Source organism: Juglans regia, chromosome 3, assembly GCF_001411555.2.
Source record: "Juglans regia cultivar Chandler chromosome 3, Walnut 2.0, whole genome shotgun sequence".
NCBI classification, from domain to species: domain Eukaryota; kingdom Viridiplantae; phylum Streptophyta; class Magnoliopsida; order Fagales; family Juglandaceae; genus Juglans; species Juglans regia.
Genome location: NC_049903.1, coordinates 26,129,108 through 26,149,947, shown reverse-complemented (window position 1 = coordinate 26,149,947; position 20,840 = coordinate 26,129,108). Strand labels below are relative to the sequence as shown.

The following is a 20,840-nucleotide window of genomic DNA, read 5'->3' as shown; positions in this document are numbered from 1 at the left end:
CAAATAGGAGTTAACTCTCTGGATCTCCAGGAACGGGGCGTTACAAACAAGTTCCCAAAATTCCGAAACCTATATATCACTAAAGCTTTAATATTGTATTTATATACATTACTTTCTTATTTTGTGCGCGGGAGGGCTCCCTAACTGAAGATTCAGTTCTAACACTTAAGGATGTTTGTAAACATATCTCATCCCATCCTATCATTACTCATTTTATCTCATTTTCTTTCCAAATATCATTAAAATACAAACTCTTTCAAACTAATTATTACAATTTTTTCAAACTAATCATTAAAATTTTTCCAAAATTTTAAACAAAAAATAAAAAGATAATTCATCTTTTTCAAATCCTAAAAATAAAAATAACATTTGAACTTTATAATATTTTTTATTCAATTTTTTTTTTCTGTTTTTCCAAAGCCCAATAAATACTTAATTTAAAACATTTTACTAATATTCACAAATCATCTTACTACTATTTACAAACTATCTCATCTCATCTCATCTCATTTTTTTCCCAAATATTATTCAAACACAAACACTTTTGAATCATTACAACTTTCTCAAATTTTCAAATAAAATCTAAAAAATAATTTAATATTATTAAATATAAAAACAAAAATAATATTAAAAAATTATATTCTAACAATATTTTAATTTTATAATATTTTAATTTAACTTTTTCTCTTTCTTTTTCCAAAACCCATAAAATATCATAACTCAAATCTTTTCACTGTTATTATCAATTCGATGAAGCTATACAGAGTTGCCTTTCTTGGCTAGCTTTCAGTTGATCATAATCACCATTATCGTTATCAGGAACTGCAGAAGTGGAAACAATGATATGGGTTCTTGGAAACGGAGAGGATGCCTCTCTTAAACAGATTGTGTTTACTTGGCAGAGTTTCAGAACAGACCTTCCATGCAAAGTACTTGACATTCTTTGTCATATTCCAGTACCAAAGTTGTATCCAAAATTCTGGGTTTTCACCCGTTAGAACTTTCAGCTGTCTTCTTGCTTCCTTAATGGCTTGTTTGGAAATAATCTCATTCCAAAACAATCTCATCTCATTTCCTTCCTAAACATAATTTAAATACAAAATTTTTAAATTAATCATTACAACTCTCCTAAACTTTCAAACAAAACATAAAAAAAAAATCAATTTTTTCAAATCTCTAAACAAAAATAATATTAAAAAATTATATTCTAACAATATTTTAACTTTATATTATTTTTTATTCAACGTTTTCTCTCTCATTTCCCAAAATCTAAAAAAATATCCAACTTAAACTATTTCACTACTATTCATAAACTATCTTACTACTATTCACAAAATTCCTATCTCATCTCACTACTATTTATTAACTCATCCTTCCTGTTTCCTCCGCATGCTAATTGGTCTACGCTGCTCGGGGGGAGGGCTCAGAGGAATCTTTAAAATAAGTTCTGCTTCAAAAGGGAAGAAGATATTTATAATAATCATTTCCATTTATATGTTTCCATCCCAATTAGTTCATTGACCATAGAGCATTTGGCTCCAGTATTTTGCATGGGGATATGACCCTTCTATTGTGTAAAGAGGGCAGCCAGTTATCCTGCCAGATTTTATTACTTTCACCATTGCCTACGCTCCATATACAACCCTTTGCCAAACAGATGCTTTTCCATGCATATGAGGTAAGAAAAGAAGTTTTGTGATGAAGTATTCTGTAATATCTATCAACATCCGCTTCCTCGATAGCAAAGCAACTACTCAACCAAATATAATTTATATGAATGATGAATTGCAAGGGGCAATAGTCATGTAGAAGCAATTTCCAATTTAAACAAAATACTCATCTACCAAAGACGATTGAAGGGACACCAAATCCACAATCAGATGACAATTTTATTTTGATTGGTACAATCAGATGGCATAATAAAAGATGAATGCTAGTGGGTACCATAAATTTACAAGAAAAGAGTAACAATTGACATGGCTGCTACATGTATCACACTAACCAACCTCTGAATTTGGTTTGCCTGGTGCTTATTCGGCGGCTATCACAAATTACAATCGTCATTAACCTAAATGACCACGAAAGCCTTTAATTGAACAGATGCCTATCATCACTCTATAATATACAGATGCCTAACATTCAACAATACTGACTTCATATATGTTGGTTAAATAGAGTCTTGAGGCATATTTTCGAATATAGAAAATACTATGCTATACATCCTAGCTTAGCAACTTGGGGGAAATGCTTTTACATAGCTTGATCACACTGTTGGCTTGAGCTCAAATCCAGAGCCGGGATCTTCACTGCAAGGAAAAACCTCAAGGCCAGTAACCAGTGCATCTGCTGGACCCCGACGACACCTTTGCTCCATCTCCTGCACAGCATCATGGCTCCCAGAGAACAGAGCTTCCACAGAGCCATCCCTCTTGTTTCGCACCCAACCTTTAAGCCCCAATTGGTTAGCATTATCCACCGTCCATTTCCTGTAGAACACCCCCTGCACTCTTCCCCTTATCGCCACCCTCACCTGTACTTCAAAACACAAAATTCGTTAAAACTTTAGTTGGGCAGTTACAAATTATAACCAGGCAGTGACAAATCAAGAGACAACTATTGAGAAGTTCCACATGATTTAGGAACAAACTCATCCTGGGCTTTATAAGGAGTTATCCCACTCCTCTTATTAGACCTTTTATGAGGAGAAATGAGTATTTCTATATGGTATCAGAGTAGGTCAATCTATGAATAATGATGAGCTCATGTGATCTATCCATGATGATGGTACCGGAAATACCGCCCCACATGTGAGGAAGCGTATTGAGAAGTCCCACATGACTTAAGAACAAAGTCATCCTGGTTATCCCACTCCTCTTATTAGGCCTTTTAAGGTAGAAATGAGTGTTTCTATAAGAACCACTACTCAAAAACATGACTGAATCAAAACCCATTGTCACTAAGTATCAATTTAATACAGAGCAACCCACCATTTCCATAAGACTAAAGAGCTATGCAACGCCAAATAAAAAACTACTATTAACGAGTTTAGAGTGACCAATTGCACATGAATCGTGGAAAAACCCAGCGAAACAGCTAATTAGAACAGCTAATTAGAACCAATTATTAGTTAATTCATATTTCACGGTGACCCATTACCCAGTTCTTACGAACTGGAAAACCTAGAAGAGTCCAGAAAGAATCTCATAATCATGAATTACCGAATGAATCGAGAGCCCCATTACTCAAAATATGATTGTAAAGCTAGAGGGACAGCCAATTATCATAAATTAGGGTACCTCACAGCCACCCATTACACCCATATGATTGAGAATCTTAGAGAGACCACTATAACATATTATTACCAACGAAAGTTAAATGTAGAGCGAGATGAGTATGTACCGTTTTGGTTGAGGGCTGGGTGGTGGAGTCCTGAGCTGCAGCCTGATAAGTGTTCATGAGGGGCAGAGAATGACGAAAAGGAGGTGAACGAGGTTGGAGCAGAAAATGAAGAGGAGGACGAGGAAGACGAAGACAAGGGCAAAGCGAAAGAGGAAGATGAGAAGTATTATAGTGACGAAGACGGAGATCGGGGAGTCTAGGAAGACAACTAGAAACATTGTCGCTCTTCTTCTTCGCCGTGCATTTTTGTGGAGGATTTCGGGAGATGAGGAATCTACTACTTGATCTGTGCTGGCGAAACAGTGGCCATAGTGGTTGAGGGATTGCCGATGCCATTCGATCTGGTTGAATTGGACTTACGAAGCACGCTACTGTTTCCCAAGGACTTTCTGGAAACCATTCTTGACATTTGACATGTATGTCTGGCCATAAACAATTTAAAAAAAAAAAAAAAAGCAGAAATTCTATTTATAATACTGAATAAGTGATTATGTATCCAGTCTTATTAATAAATAAAGATAAAAAAATAATATTATTGATACATGATTCTAACTCCCACTTCAACTTTAGGTTGGCTAAATAACAAAACTCCATCAACATTAACCTCGAGAAAATCAGTAGGAGGAGGTTTCCAGCTATACAGTCTTTGGATTTGAACTTGAAGACTACACCAGCTCGTTGTGGAATTTCTGCAAGGGTAATGCATGAGCAATCACTTATTTAGTTGCAAAAGAAATATTCTCATGAATCCTCTTATTTCTCCTAAACTATAATCCCCATGCAATTAAGAAAAAAGTTTGAAAATCATCCATAGTTCCCTTCTCTTTCAGCAACAACACTAACTCTAAAAAACTCTGAGGTTCTGCACTCTCAAACAACAAAGGCAAATAATTTTTTCAGACCTTTGTTAATTCAAGACAGTAGACAAGAGCATGTGATAGATCATTCTCTTCACTTTTGCAGAAGTAACACATTGTGTCAATCTCAACATGTTTCTGTCTTAGGTTACTATAAGTTGGTAAACAGTTTTTACATGCCCTCCAAGTAAAAATCTTTATCTTCTGAGGGATCTTCAACTTTCATAATGTTTTTCCCAAAGAGTTTTTTTATTACCTATAGCGCTTTCACCAACAGATTCCTCACTGATACTTTTAACGAATCTGTATGCACTGTTAACACTGAAACACCCATTTCTCTCATGACTCCAGATCCATTTATCCTCATTGCCTTTTGGACAGATAATAATCTTAAGGATGTCAGTAGCTACAATTGGATTGAAGAGAGCCATAACTGTTTTGAACATTCCACCATCAAGTATCAATAGCAATGAGTGAATCAACTGTCATTCCTCTCCCTTCGTCCACTGCATTCAGTTCAGCTCGCAATATTTTGTGACCAAGGGAGGGATTTGTCCACACTTTTATCAATTTTCCATCGCCCACAAGCCACTGGCAACCCCTGAAAAGAAAAGACTTGGCTTCCCATATTCCTCTCCAAGCATAAGAAAGGTTATAGCCCAACTTTGAATAAAAAAAAAAAAATGCTTTTGGGAAATATTTAGTTTTAAAAACTTTGTGAAGCAATGTATGTTTCTCTTGTAAGATCCTGCACCCTTGTTTTGCTAAAAGAACCAAATTGAGCAGCTTCAAGTCTTTAAAGCCTAACCCTCATCTAAACTTTGAATTACACATTTTCTTCCAACTAACCAAGTGGATTTTTTTTTTTATCATTTTCTTTTTTACCCCACCAAAATTGAGCTATCATACTCTCCAACTCCTTACACAAGCAACCAGGTAGCTTAAAATAGCTCATGGCATACGTTAGAATGGATAATGCAATTGCTTTAAGCAAGACTTCTTTTCCTCCTTGAGACAGTTGATTTTTTTTCCAATATTGTAATTTCTGCCATACTCTATGATTGATCCTAGAAAATGCATTTGTTTTTCTTCTTCCCACCATAGGAGGTAGTCCCAAATACTTTTCATACTGTTGAACATTACTACCTTCCCCCCTCCACTACATCCTTATATCCTCTTTGATAGTATTACTCACATTTCTGCTAAACACCATAAAGGTTTTATCCATATTAATAATCTATTCAGATGCCAACTCATACTTCTTCAACAAATCTTGAATAGACTTATTAGTATTGATATCTACTCTACAGAAAATGAGAATGTCATCAGCAAACAACAAATGATTTAATCTAAGAGCACCTCTGTAAATTTGATTACCAGGCACAAAAAGCTTATCAACAACTTCTCTAAGTAGATGGATTAAATCCTCAATGCAAGGTAGAAAAAGATAAGGGGATATTGGATCCCTTTGTCTCAGTCCCTTACTTGGAGTAATTGGTCCTTTTGGAACTCCATTGATCAGAACATAAAAGAAAATTGAGGACACACATTTCATAATCATATGAATCCACTTGGTCTCAAAACCTAACTTGGCCATGATCTGCTCCAAGAAGTCGCATTCTACCCTTTCGTATGCTTTACTCATGTCTAGTTTAAGGGACATACAACCTTTTTTCCTTTTCATTTTTTGTCTTAAAATATGTATAAGTTCATAAGCCACAAGGACATTATCTGTGATAAGTCTACCCGGCACAAAAGCAGCTTGTGATGCAGAAATGATACTAGGCAACACTTGTTTGAGAATATAAGCCAATACTTTTGTAATAAGCTTGTAAGTGACATTAAACAAACTTATGGGTCGAAAATCTGCCACTTTCAAGGCTGAAATTCTCTTAGGAATCAAAGTGATGAATGTGTGATTGAGATCATTTGGCAAATCTCTAAAATTAAGGGCATGTAAGACAACAGTGACAGATTTACCAATGATATGCCAGTATTTTTGAAAGAAAATAGGAGACATGTGCTTTTGTTGGATGCATCTGCTTCAAAGCTTGAGCCACCTCCTCTTCTTTGTATCTTCCAGAAAACTCTTTATTCATCTGCTTAGTAACCTTGCTACCAATATTTGTAACTAAATCCATGCAACCTCTTTGTGACGACCAAGACTTTCTAGGCTTTTTGTGTAAATATTTTTTTTAAACACATCCTATGAGACTTTCGACCTTCACAGGCAATTAGGGTTTGAAGCCCAATGGAACTAGGGCTCACGCCTAACTCAAGATCTTGCATACTAGTTATCATCCAATAGAGCTTATGTTTAGGACTTGATGAATCTAGATGGAAATAAGGGAAGAGAGGTGAGAAGGATCTAGGGTTTGGCCTTACACGCCTACCATAGGAGATCAACTATTCATCTTGCCATGTGTCACGCATGCATGGAGGATTATTTGTAGGAAGAAGCATTATGACATTTGTCACTATGGGAGAGAGGTTCTAGAAGGAGAATGATTAGATTATGAAAAAATGGAGCCTAGGGAAGGCCAAGAGGCCTTGCACGACAACCATGGAGAATGAAGGTTTGCTTTTTGTCATGTGTCATACATGCAAAAAGGTAGGTGAAAAGCTTTGTCTTGGGAAGGGGAAAAATAAAGTTTGGGAAGAGGAGGTTGCACGCCTAGGAGGATTTTTAGAAGAATCTTGTGTAAGACACTTTGAGATGGACGGCTAGGGCGAGGGAGTTTGTGCAATTTTGGACCAATCATATGCTTGTCGAAAAGTGTGGTGAAAGAAGATCTTCTTTGAGAAAAAGAGAGTTTTCAGCAGCCCATGCACACACACACACACACACACACACCTCACATGCCACTTGGCACACATACATGCATCTAAGAGATTTAGGAAGGTTTGAGTTTGATAAAAGACCTTTTAGCCACGAGGTCATTGAACGAAGACATGAAATGAAGGGGCAAAAGAGGAAAGAGGCTTCAGTTTTGAGGAAGGAGGCGCCACTTGTCCAAAAGGTGCTATTGTGTTTCCAACACAATCAAATGATGAGCTAGAAGAAGAGGCCTTAGGGTGGCATGCCACTTGGCATCCATGCAAGGAACATTGGCTTGTGTAGGAAGTTTTGTGTCTAAATATGAGAGCAACTGAAAACCCTAGAACTTTTAGTCACTTTGTGAATTGCTCTTGAAGTATACGGCCATCACCTTCTCTTCAACTTTCTATCATTTTCTCACCATCCAAACACTCTCCACAATATTTTCTTCTCATCCAAACATCATTTGGAGGATAAGCAAAGTAAGAAGATACTTTCAACTAGAAGTTTCGGTTTTTAGTGAGTTCATCTAGAACTCATGCTCACACACACACACACATTTGAGGTGGAACGAGTTCGCTCATGTTTTGAAAGGTTTTTCCACATGAACCTATGTTTTTATGCACATGGTTAGATTAGAGTTTTTCTTCAAGAAAGATAGATGCAACAAGTATGGTATTTTTTAGGATAAAGGCCACGACTATAGTGTTTCTATGAGCTAGAGTTTTGATGTAGACAAGTTTTGGACTCTAGGGAGGGAGGTCCAAATGTTTGGAGTCCTTTCTTGGAAAAAAATGTCAAGAGCACAACACTTAATCACATGGGTTAGGGTTTTCTTAAATGATGAACCTAACGAGTATTATATGTATTTTCAGCTTGCTTGCTATATATTACGGATTTAAGTACACTTAGAATTTATACTTGGATATTTTGTGTATATGTCATGTGAACTTGTTGGTTGCATAGTTTTATACAATTGTTTATGATATTAATGTTTCTTCCATGTGATATAATCTCTTTATAGCTTGATTATCTAATGTATGAATAGAATGGCCTTTTGAATGTATTTATGTTCTGAAAATGGAATAAGAAACCATATTAGGGTTCAGATTGCACAATGTTTGTTTTGTATATGAATTTGTTTATTAACGAATCTTGTATGGGACTAAATTCAAGAAAATGTTGTCTATGATCACTAGATTGTTTCGGCCACCCATGAGTATTCATTGTTAAAGCTTTGTTTAACACATTAGAAGATTCTCAGTTCATGAAAAAGTTGATTGGAATGCATGCTATCAACTTGAAGGTCATGGTTATTAGTATGGATGAGGTATGATCAATTGGTGTTTTAAGTTTCAAGAGCAAAAAATGATTCTTGGATGTGCTAGGGTTTGTATGTTTCGGCCATTACATGGAAAGTATTGAATGCTTGTTTCTTGATTGATATTCAATGCTTTAGAATTTTTATAAAAGAACATGTTCACATGTTCTAATATTTTGAAGCCCTAACACGAAATGTATTGGAATTGCATGTTTGAATGTTATATGATCATGATGAAGCATTCAGCATTTGCATGTGTCTCATGAAAGTTATAAGTTTCATTGTCATGTCACATGCATTGAGATTGTGAAAATATTTTGAAAGAAAAAGAGTCTTTTAAAATTTTTATGACGACCTTAAAGGCTAGGACGGGGGAATGTCCTAGTGGAATTTTTCTGTCATCTCAAAGGTGTTTAAAATGGAGGGATAATTCCTAGGTCAACGAAATACTGTTAACGAATCTCGAATAGCTCCTAAAAGAAAAGGATACTGAAGCGAGATCGCAACTAAAGCTAGTAGGTGCCCTACAGTGAAGGCAAAATGCAAGCTGCTGTAATATGAAAGTTATAAGTAAGACTTATTCACCTTGGTCAAAGTGGCTAATGGTTGATGCGGTAACTAACGGAAAACAAACAGTGCATAGAGGAGTAGTAAGGTATCCAATTATATGTTAAAATTAAGAAAGGCCTTGAGCTCAAAGTTATTTTATATCAATAAGTATGAAAAGAATAAATAATGTTTTATGAATAAAAAGGTTATGAAAGTTATGTTTTACACGATGTCTTTTTTGAAAGGTTATATGCATGAGTAAAGTTTCATGTCCATGCATTCATTGTTAAGTTTGGTTTCATACTCTCACAATATCTGTTACATATTATTTGTTTACTTACTGAGATTTCTCGAAATTTCACTGTTGTATTTTCCACTATCATTCTCCTATTCGGAATGATAGAAGTCATGACAGGAATCCAAGAGGGCACTAATGAAGAAGTGCAAGAGGATGACACCTCTTCTAGAGAGGATCGTGCCTAAAACGGTCTTAGGTTCGACTGTGCCTTCTATTTTGGACCATCTTGAGTCAATTGATTGAGCAATCACTGAAATACTTCAGGACATTGAGAAGTTTAAAATAAGCCACAATCGGGACAGGGACCGGGCTTTAGAGAAGCGAGTAAAACTCGATTCTCACTCAGGATAAAGACTTATGTAAGGGGACAACTTTTGGGAAATGACCCTCTTTTGATGATTGGATGTTTTTGTCTCGTGTTTTGGGAGTTCTTTTGGAAACTCTTAACTACTTTTGATGACTATTATGGTATATGAATTATTGGAATTTTATGATCTTCGGTACCATAACTATTGTTCCATTATTTGACTTAAGTTGACTTTCCGCTGCATTATATTGCATACTACTAGTTATCATTAGGTGCATTACATCTTATCTGTCATGTACGAGAGGTATGAAACCTTGTGTTGCTTATCCCGGCACTTCAGTATTCTGTCAAATCCCAAGCCCGCTAGGGGCACCATACTCTTTGATTTGAAGCTGAAAACAACTACTGCAAATACCCTACAATCAAATTATCAAGTTGCTCCACTTCTTTCCAATTTCCATAATCATCTTGTAGCTCATTTACATGATTCTTTTTCCTTCTATGTGATGCCTTTGTATGAAGATGTTTTGAATTCTGATCCACTGCCTGCATCCACAAAGCCTTTGATCTTTGGTTCCACATTAGTTCTTCTCTTCCTAGCTATTTCTGAACCTTTTCCCTTGCCTGTATATTAGCACTCATATCAGAATAGGTAGGATATTTTTCCTGTAGCAATGGAAGTCTCCTCCTTGCTGCATTGAGGTTGGTTTTGAAATTTCCAAAAGTCTGCTTGTTCCAACTAGCCAGTTGCATTCCACAGCCCAAAATCATTCTCATAACATCTCGCATGTTACTCCCACTAGACCCCCCCCCCCCAAGTTTCTTCAATAATACGTTTGCACCCTTCCTGCCCCACCCACATAGCTTCAAACCTAAAAGGCTTACCTCCCTTCCACCCTTCTCAAGCTTCAGCAGTATCTACCCACAAAGGGATATGATCAGAATATGCCACACTACCCTGGGTGACAGTAGCCAAAGGAAACTGATTATACCACTAAGCGTTGGCCAAAAATCTGTCTAACCTCTCACTAATGGAAGAGGATCCCTCTATTCTATTACTCCAAGTATATGGTATACCAACATACCCCAGGTCTCTTAACTCACACTCGCTTAACACAGCTCTAAATTCTGCCATCTATTTTTCATGTCTATCTTGACCACCCCATTTCCTAGTACGTCCACAAGGAGTCCTCTTGGATATTTAATAGATCTGTCTGCCAACTGTAGAGAGATGGTGGTCGGCTTTGCTCATCTAAGATCTAGTTTCCTAAAAACTGAGAGAGGTATTAGATTAATACTTGCCACTAAGTCTCATAAAACTTTATCAAAATATGAATTTCCTATAGTGCAAGGGATTGTGAAACTCTCCGGATCTTTCAACTTAGGCGATAGTTTCTTTTGTAAAATTACACTGCCCTCCTCGGTCAGCATTACAATCTCATGCTCATCAAACTTCCGCTTGTTTGATAATATATCCTTAATTTTTTTTGCATATTTAGGTATTTGCTCTAAAGATTCAATGAGAAGAATATTAATATGCAGTTGCTTAAATATACTCAAAAATTTAGAGAATTGATTATCAATCTTATTTTTTCTTAATCTTTGCAGAAAAGAAATTGGTGGATCATAAATTGAACGAGAATAAGTTTCAGAATGAAACTTACTGGATTTCTTGGGTTTTGCAACCCTTCATTCTCTTTAGTCTTCTCAGCTTGCTGGTCGGTCGCATCTCGCTATGCTTCTTTCACCACGTACTCGGTTTCCTTATTCTCGGACTCCTTATTTTTGGCAGCTTTTGCATCTTACTCGGTATTTACTGTTTGGTCATATGTCCGCCCATTTCTCAATGTTATGGCTTTGACATGTTCCTTCGGATTGGTCATAGTGTTGCTTGGTAAAGTCCCTGCTATCCTCTCGGTAAGCATGTTTGAGAGTTGACCGATTTGAGCCTCAAGATTGTGGATTGAAGCTGAGTTGTTTTGTATCGCCATATCATTCTTTTGCATGCATTGCATAAGCATATCTTCAAGTATCAGCTTCTTCTCTTGCTGTGGAAACTGTTGAGGGGGTCAACCGGCACTTGGTTATTGCTCAATGAAAAGTTAGGATGATTTCTCCATCTATAATTAAACGTATTTTGAATAAGGATTATTTTGACGTTGAAAATTGGACACGTAATGAGCTTATTCATAACTCGGTTGTGCAAAATGATTCCCCACATGACAATCTACACTTAAATGATTTCCTGTGCAATGATCACAAACAACATTAGTTTGAATAATATTAACGTTCATTTTACCTAGTTGTTTGGATAGATTTGCCAACTGAGCCATAATTGCAGACATAGAGTCAAGCTTAATGATGCTAGCCAACTTCTTTAGCATTGCTCTCTCTGCGGCCCACTGATAGTTGTTAGACGCCAACTCTTCCAGAAGTTTATATGTGGCTTCAGGGGTCTTACTCATTAATGCTCCTCCTGTGGCTGCATCAACCATAGATCGATTTTTGGGTCCCAAACCATTGTAAAATATATGTACTTGAAGCCAAGCTGGGAGGTCATGATATGGATACTTGTGCAATACATCCTTGTATCTCTCCCATGCCTCATATAATGATTCACCCTCAAATTGGGTGAAGGTAGTGATATCATTCCTTAATTTCGCTGTCTTGGCCGAAGGGAAATATTTTGCTAAGAATGTTTGTGCCAACTGCTCCCAAGTGGTGATGATGCCAGGCGGCAAAGAGTTCAACCAAACTTTTGCTTTTTCCCTAAGTGAAAAAGGAAAAAGTCTCAATCGAATTGCATCATCTATCACTCTGCTGTGTTTAAAAGTATCACAAATTTTTAGGAAATTTGTAATATGGACATTAGGATCCTCTTGTGATAGCCCCCCAAATTGGATGGTTTGTCAAATCATTTGAATGATGGCTGGTTTGATCTCGAAGTTATTGGCTTGTATAATTGGTCGCGTTATACTAGATGTCACCCCATGGACACAGGGCATCACATAGTCTCTTAACACATTGTGCTTCTGGTTGGCCATATTAACTTTGGAGGCGGCGACCTCTTTCTTTTTCTCTTTATTGATCCGATATAAGGCTATTTCAATCTCGGGATCAGAAAGTGAATGCTCTAATGATTTAGATCGGCACATGCACTTCTGATTCCTGAAAACAAAAAAACCAAACTGGGATCTAATTTAAACCAAATAATTTTTTTTAATTTAACCTAAAATTAAATTTATATCTAAAAGAAAATCCAAAGTAATAAAAATCAAGCTAGTATTAATATTAGTAATTAATAACTAATCCTTGGCAATGATGTCAAAAATTTGTTTGCATAAAAATATATCTGCCACAGAATCGTAACAAGTAGTAAAATATTTTTAAGAAAAAAGATATCGAACTCGTAGGAAATAATTATACTATTGAGTATTGAAATTTACTAAATTAATTACTATTTGGAAAACTAAAATTTAAAGAATTGTTTATCTAAATTAAACTGAAGAAAATAGTATCAAAATTAAGATTTTAAAGATAATAAGAATATATCTAAAACTCAGACTCTCTAAAAATGATAAACTCTGGTTTATTGAAATCTAAAACTTAGAGTCTCTAAAAATCTCAAAACTCCCTATTCATCCAACAAGACAAGATTAAATGGATATCGAAATCTAAATTCGAAAACAAGATAAATGCAGCTATAATCTAGCCTAAAGATCCAGAAAATAGTTTCTAAAAATAAAAGTTAACATAAAAGCAATTATCCTGAGAATAACGGAATTATCTAAAATGGAAGATTCAGTGATATGCGGCTTGATTTACAAAGTTCGAGAGGATTTAGTGGTATGCGGTTTGATTGATTACGGAACTCGGAAGGATCCCACCGAGTATATGCCATGTGTGATGAGTTTAACTAGTCTCTTCACCTTCCAAGAGGAAAGACTCCTAATCGGGATGATAGGACCCTCTCACCAACCGAGAGGGAAGACTCCCGATCGGGATGATAGAACCCTCTCGCCAACTTACCGAGCAGCAAGGCTGCTTGCCTTTGCTAGTTGTCGCCCACGCTTTTGTTTAGGTTGGTCGTTTAGACTAGTCGCCTGGAGCCTTGCGCCAAGTCTTCTCGCCTAGAAGGTAAAATATCTCGCTTAGTACCTAACTCTTATCGCCAATTTTGGTCGCACATTTCTTTGCCTAAATCTCCTCGGTTCTCTTCAGATATTGTTGCCTCTCATCGGTCTGGATTCGTAATCTCTTCTTTTTTACCAAAATGCTCTCATTTCGCACTAAATCTTCTCATTCCTTCAAATTTAAGAAAATAAAGAAAAATATATAGAAATAAAATAAAATCAATAGTTTTGAAGAAAAAATGACATTTTTCATAAATAAAATAGTAATAAAAATCACATAAAAATAACATTGATCAACGCCAGATGTCCTTCATGCAACAAAGCCTTTTTAAGTTTTCAATAGAGGAGATGATTAAGAGCAAGGGAGAGGCATTCGGCCATCACACTTGGCAAGCATGCATGGGGCGTTCATCTTTCTAGAAGATGCAATCATGGGAGTTTTTGGACATACAAAAGGCACATGCCACATGGCATTCATGCAAGCCACTAGGGTTTCAGAATTTGAAGAGAAAAGCAAGAGACAAAAGAGGGTTTCGAAAAATAGGGCAAAGGGGATTCCAAAAATCCCTATCCCTAGCAACAAATGGACACATGGCACACATGCAAAGTGTTCTTAGGTTTCCTAGTAAAGCAATTATGATAGAGATGAAGAGGATTTCAAATTTTCAAGTACCCTCGTCGCCTGGCAAGAGGATTCTTTCCAAGAACATTTTTAATATTTTGTACCCTATTTCCTAACTTAGTGTGCCACCCACCATCACCCAATAGCACTCAAGCATTTAAAGCAGTGGTGGTTGGTGGAGCATTTATGAAGAGTCATTAATGGAGGCGCCACATGTCCAACATGCATCAGCCATGCGTGACTTGTTCCACATGTAGTAGCAAGGTGCCACTTGTCCAACATGCATTAGCCATGCACCAATTGTCCCACATACAGTAGCAAGGCACTGCTTGTCCAACATGCATCAGCTAGGCACCACTTGCCCAACATGCATCAGCTAGGCGCCACTTCCCCAACATGCATCAGCTAAAAGCCACATGTCCAACATGCAATAGTTAGAGACTTACCATGCGCCACTTGTCCACCATGCAATAGCTAAAATCCAGGGCCATCCACTTGGTAATAAAGTTGTAACAAGAAAAAAGAGAGTTTGGGCTAGTTTTAGTATAAAAACACCCCCTTATCTTCTGATTTAAGGGTTTACAAGAAATCACTCACTCTTCTCTTCTTTTCCTCTCTATTCATGCACACACACAAAGCTTCAGCTGCACCACTTTCAAATCAATAGCATATCATGCAACAATGGTGAAAAGCAAGAGCTATTGGTTAGAACAATGCAAATCGAGCCTCATTTTCAATATTTTTGACTTGGTGAGTAATCTTTCTCTCCCTATTTCTTGTACTAAATGTTGGAGAGTTGTGTTAGTGGTCTAATGGAAGCATTTTCTAGAAGAGGGAAGTCAATTTGTGGTGTTTATGATGGCTTTAGTTTTTGGTTGGGAGCAATATGTCTAGTGATGTTAGCTTGAGCCTAAGCTTGATAAAAAAAAATGGATTTTTATGACTTTAATGGTGTACTCAGATCTTTGGGTAGCCTTAGAAATGGGAACGTTGTTTGGATCAAAGGTTTTTGTGTGAGATTTAAGGTATGGGGGTTTATAATGCCATCTAGAGTCAATGCATGTCATGGGGTTTGAATATTGTTGATTTGAGGTTGATCTCCTAAAGATTGGATTTTTATGGATAATGTAATGCTTAAGGGCTCAAATTAGGCTTGGAAACGATTTTCTTGGTTCAGATCTATGAGGAAAGCATGGTGTAGAAATTTCATATATTCAAAAGTATCAAAATGCATGTCTCAGGTTTTCTCTCTAAAGGTATTTTAGATTATGTGGACTTGATATCCTAGGAAGTGGTCTTGATCATGAGTATGTTTAGAAAAAAATTTGACACTTTAATGTCCTAAGAACCAAATGTACAAAGGAAGCAAGGTACCTTAGATCAAGTTCCTATTTTTGTGGTTTGGCGACCAATGTGTGTTGAATGGTGTTTCTCTTAGATTTGGTCATAAGTTGCGTGAATCGATAGGATGAACATACATTTGGAGTTCTGTTCTAGTGTTAAATCAAGCACTTCATTTTGGTGAAGATGATTTCAAGTGTGACATTAAGCCAAGCGCATGTTGTGAATGATTAAGATCAAAGGTTTCTTCTAATGAGGTATCTTTTGTGGTATGATTTTTTAGGAAACATATTTTGAGGTTGGAAACGGATCTAGGATGAAGACTACACAAAGTTTGTTAAGCTTGAAGAAACTTGGGGTCAGATTGCAATGTTGAAGGTTTAGAACTAAATGTTCAATCTTTTAGAGTCAAGGAGTTAAAGTGAAACTCTTGCTAGATTTATAATTTTAGAGCTTTGAAGTTTGTGTCTCAATTGAGGATGTCTCTAAAGTTAATACGCTTTTATTTCAGCCTATAGAGATTATACTCTTTGTAAGTAAGGGAAAGCTTGTAAGTTAGCCTTTAACTTACTCTTGGATAATATATTTATGTACGTGTAAACTTTACATTTGGGTTGCTCAAATTGGATTATGGAATTGCTACTTGTTGCATGCTATTATTCATATATTATATGTTCATGCTATCCTCAAATGTTACTTGATATAATTGTTGGTTCAAATGACATGTTTGGAATTTTGAGAAATTGTGTATGCTCGGTTTGACTTTCATATGTTGTACGCAAGTATATATTTTGTTATGCTCTAATTTTTTCAAACTATACACGTGAGGAATATAGCATAAGTACATGACATTGTTGCATAAAAGTTACATGGTCCTGTGTGACATGTTTTCGGATTGTGCATTAAAGGAAAAAGAATGATTTTGTCCCAAGTACATGTCACATGCGTTTCGGGTTGTGCATTAAAAGAAAAACAGTTCTTATCACGACCCCAAATGCTAGGATGAGGAATATCCTAGTGGAATTCCTCTAACCACTCTGGAGTGCTTAAATTGGAGTGATAACCCCTAGGTTGACGAAGTACAATCAACGGATTTTTTTTTAGAGGATTCCAGAGCAAAGTAGCACCTAATGCTAATGGGTGCAATACATAGAAAATAAAGTGAAGGTGTTACGATCTCCCTTATCATATTGTAAATACGGTTGTAATACCCCCTTCCTAATTAAATAAACATTGTTTATCACATAAAAGAGTTGATAAAATAAACCACATCTTACAGCAAATATAATCATAATCCCAAACCAACTGGAATGGAAAAAACAGCTAGACAATAAAGTCACTAAGTTCATGGTCTGTTCCATCTAAGCTTGCCCTACTCGTACTGATCATCAACTTCACTTGGATGGTTAAAAAATGAAAGAAAACTAAAACGAAGACTCAGTAAGAAACCCATTACAATGTAAACATAATAAACGTAAGGTTTTTCATAAGAATTTTCATGCTGAGAGCTTAAAATCATGACTAATCATACTGATGCTTATGCTATGCATGACGTGTCTTGATTTATTTGAATTAATTGACTTATCTGATTTATTTGATTGATCTGACTTTTCTAGCTGGCTAACACACTTAACCCTATATGCAAGGTTATGCACTAACTTCCTCTACTGTAGCAAAGGAAGCCGACTGTGTGATACTCTAGTGTACTATGATGGATCACGTTTGAGTCCGTGGCTTGCATGCCTACCCTAAAGCTGCATTGGTACCATGCAAATGAATGATTTTCTTATTTACTGATTAACTGATCTTATCTTATCTTGCATTTGAACTTAAAATAATTTGTGTCTTATCCGACGTAAGATGCATGATATACATATTGATATAAATAATTGTAAATTTCTAAATTTGAACATGATGCTGAATGACATAATCGTGTGTTGTGATGGGTGACATACTTGCATATGACATGAGTGACACATAAAAAATGACTGTCAAAGAACTGACTCTAATAATAATTTATATAAACTGAACTATGATGATCCTAATTTGTGGTCATTACTTGCCACCCTGTTCTGCTTCTTGAATCTCACTTAATAGTTCATCACTTATACGAAGAGTTAAATCTCACTAAATTTGTCTCGAAAACGTGTCCTAACATCCCACTTAATTAAATTTATACTGTGGAAAATAATCAATTAAATATCCTGTTTAATATGAAAATCAATGAAGGATGATATCTTAAATTATTTAAAATACTAATAATATATTTTTACTTTCAAATTATAATTTAGTAGAATACTTGCGCTATATTCAATTCTTTGAAAATAAGTCATGAAAACTTCAATTCTTAAAATATGTTTACTTTCTTATAATTAACATAATTATTTAATTTTACAAGAAATCCAATAAATACGAATATAATTTAAATATTCTTAACATATTTCTTTATTTTCTAGTTATTACTATAATGTAATAATTTTATTAAATTTGCCACAATAAAAATTGAACTTGATAATATTTAAAATTCAAAATCCTAGTTAAACTACTACTATAATCTAATAATAATTTAATACTAATAACAATTTATAAACCTCTTAATTATTTTTGGTAAAACTAAGTTTTGGACAACCATATTTATTTAATTAAAATTGTGATGCCCCCCAAACTCCCGCTTGGGATGTAACAGAGAGTTGAAGCGTCGAGACATGCAACACAATGTTACATACCTCGTTCATGACAGTTAATATACAATACATCCTAATATGTAACTAGCAGTATGCAATAATTGCAGCAGAAAATAGGGTGACTTATAAAAATTTATATCAGAATAAACTAAACATCCCAATAATATTAATAACCATAATTTGAACTTAAGGGGATAGCATTTCCTTAATACAAAATACTTAATCCAAGTTCCATGGTTAGATCAACCATTTCATATGCCCTGAAGTATAAAGAGTCAATGCTTATGAGCATCAAAATCATATCTAGTCTTTGCTCAAGGTCTGACTCCTCTTTAACCATCTGTATCCAGCGGTCCAACTTGTTCGGCCTCTACTAGTCCTGACACAACTTCTTTTATTTTGGGGGAAATGATAGTGGGTCTACAAGAAAAGTTAAATGACCAATTTGGACAAAGATAAGATATGCATGATAAATGATAAACATGAGATGTATGCTATACAGAAAATCAATATTTGTCTCCCATCCAAGTTCCTCACTATTTTTCAGAAAACCTTTGATGCACATTTTCTTTTAGAAAACACTTTTAACTTCATCCTTTTAAAAAATATGACATTTTGAAAGAGAACATTTCATACTTCATCACTTCGATGGCATAACATATTTTCTTATCCTGAACATCATTATCATAACGTATGGTAGCAACATGGTTCCCCATATGCACCATAAGCACTTCTGGTGACTACAGTATAACTCATGTTGACACTATGTCTTTGTATGCATACATCTTTCTCAATGCATTGGTATCATGACATTTCATCATCATAACATTTCATAATAACTTATGCACACACCAGCATTAGGTGCCATATACGACTTTGCTCCGACATTCTTTAAAAAGAATCCATTCAAAGCTCATTGACGGTTCTTTATCAACCCAGGGGTTACCACTCTATTTTTACTTGCTCCAGATTGGACACGGGCAGGTTTGGGGGGTGAGATGAGAATTTTGTGTTTTGTTTTAGTATTTAAAATATTATGTTTTAGTATTATTATTGTATTGGGATTTGAAAAAGTTGAATTGGAATTTGAAAAAGTTGAATTGGAATTTGAAAAAGTTGAATTGTTTATTATAGTTTGTATGAGGATTTGAAAAATGTGTAATGATGAGATGAGATGAGAATTTTGTGTCTCATCCCACCCCCCAAACCAGCCCTTACTAGGATAATTCTCCATCCTAGTTTTAGGGGTCATGGCAAAATTCATTTTCATGCTATGCTTAAAAATGTATTTCATGACATATGCATATGTTGCAATCTTTCTTGTGAAAATGACATTTACATGCAATATGCTAAAAATGGTAAAAATTTCACATGTCATGTAAACAAGTAATCAAACAATGTATCAAAATGACATTTATAAAATGAATGTGACCCTTATACAAGAATCATAAATAAATTATCTAAGAGTAAGTTAGAAGTTAACTTACAAACTTTTTAGATGCTTAAAAAGTTGGTGCGGCTGTAATAAGAGTTGTTCTAAGTAAGGAATTGCATAAGTAAGGAAGATGTTCATAATCAAAAGGATTCAAGAACTGGTATTTCCAAAACTGCCTCTATACTTGGCAAAATTTCACTATTCACAATTGAGCCCCAAAATTTAGCAAACTTCACAAACCAAATATTTTCTATGTTCTACATCCATGTATGACCTTAAAATTTCAAGAATCAAAATGAAACTACACTAATCACACTCAACCCATGGCATGCATTTCACTAAGGCCTAGATGTGATTTCAACTATTCAACCTTTATGGATGCATGTGTACTCAAACTCATCAAGTGCCAATAGTAAGTACAGCCTTATAGATAATTAAAACTTAGGCCACAAGTCATATAAGTTCATCCCAACACTTAAACATAGCTTCAAGACCTTAATTCTTACTAAACCATCCATTAAGCATATGCATGATGTTTATAGCTTTCCTTACCCAAAGATGTTTCAAAACTTAGTTAAATCATGCATTTTCATTCTTATCTCAATCACAAAACTTTTCTAAATGCACATTTTTCAAGCTTAGGTAAAATTATCAAAACTTCCATAAGTTAAGCACAAACTAATCAAAACGAATCCATGCTAGATGATCAACACAAGATAGAAATAAAGTCTATTATGGCATGCTTCCAACCTCAAAACTAAACCTTATAAATTCATTCAAAGACATTAGTGAATCATATAAATTCATATCAACTCTTGCCATGGCTAAAAATTTGAACCAAAGTAATTTATTTCATCAAAACATCAAATTTGACTAGGTATGACATTAACATGCTAAATCTTAATTAAAAATCAATCAAAACCTCATTCTCATGCCATAAATTAAATCCTAACAGCTCATTCTAACACTTAACAAAAGATAGGGCAAAATTACTTACAGAAATCATGGCCCTTAAAGCTCCCAAACCAACTTCACTCAAGATCACTCGAGAACTCTCAAAAACTTCACTTGGTTTC

At 35.3% G+C, this 20,840-nt stretch overlaps 1 protein-coding gene and 1 non-coding gene across 2 annotated transcripts; one reads left to right on the top strand and one right to left on the bottom strand.

Annotated features, from left to right (window-relative positions):
- Nucleotides 1–1,860: 1,860 nt before the first annotated feature.
- Nucleotides 1,861–3,831, bottom strand: LOC108990917. Its single transcript, XM_018965040.2, has 2 exons — nucleotides 3,400–3,831; nucleotides 1,861–2,530 (listed from the first exon to the last, which is right to left on the bottom strand). The coding sequence occupies exons 1-2, from the start codon at nucleotides 3,733–3,735 to the stop codon at nucleotides 2,264–2,266; spliced, it is 603 nt and encodes a 200-aa protein (XP_018820585.1). The 5' UTR covers nucleotides 3,736–3,831; the 3' UTR covers nucleotides 1,861–2,263.
- Nucleotides 3,832–12,102: 8,271 nt separating this feature from the next.
- On the top strand, nucleotides 12,103–12,209 carry LOC118348093. Its single transcript, XR_004801239.1, has one exon. It is a non-coding gene; the product is annotated as a small nucleolar RNA R71 (small nucleolar RNA).
- The last annotated feature ends 8,631 nt before the right edge of the window (nucleotides 12,210–20,840 follow it).

Bases quoted from the DNA above. Each gene is read 5' to 3' on its own strand.
- LOC108990917 (XM_018965040.2), bottom strand. From the start codon at position 3,735: ATGGCATCGGCAATCCCTCAACCACTATGGCCACTGTTTCGCCAGCAC. The intron at 2,531-3,399 runs GTACATACTCAT...TTTGAAGTACAG, and splicing joins CCCAGCCCTCAACCAAAACG to GTGAGGGTGGCGATAAGGGG.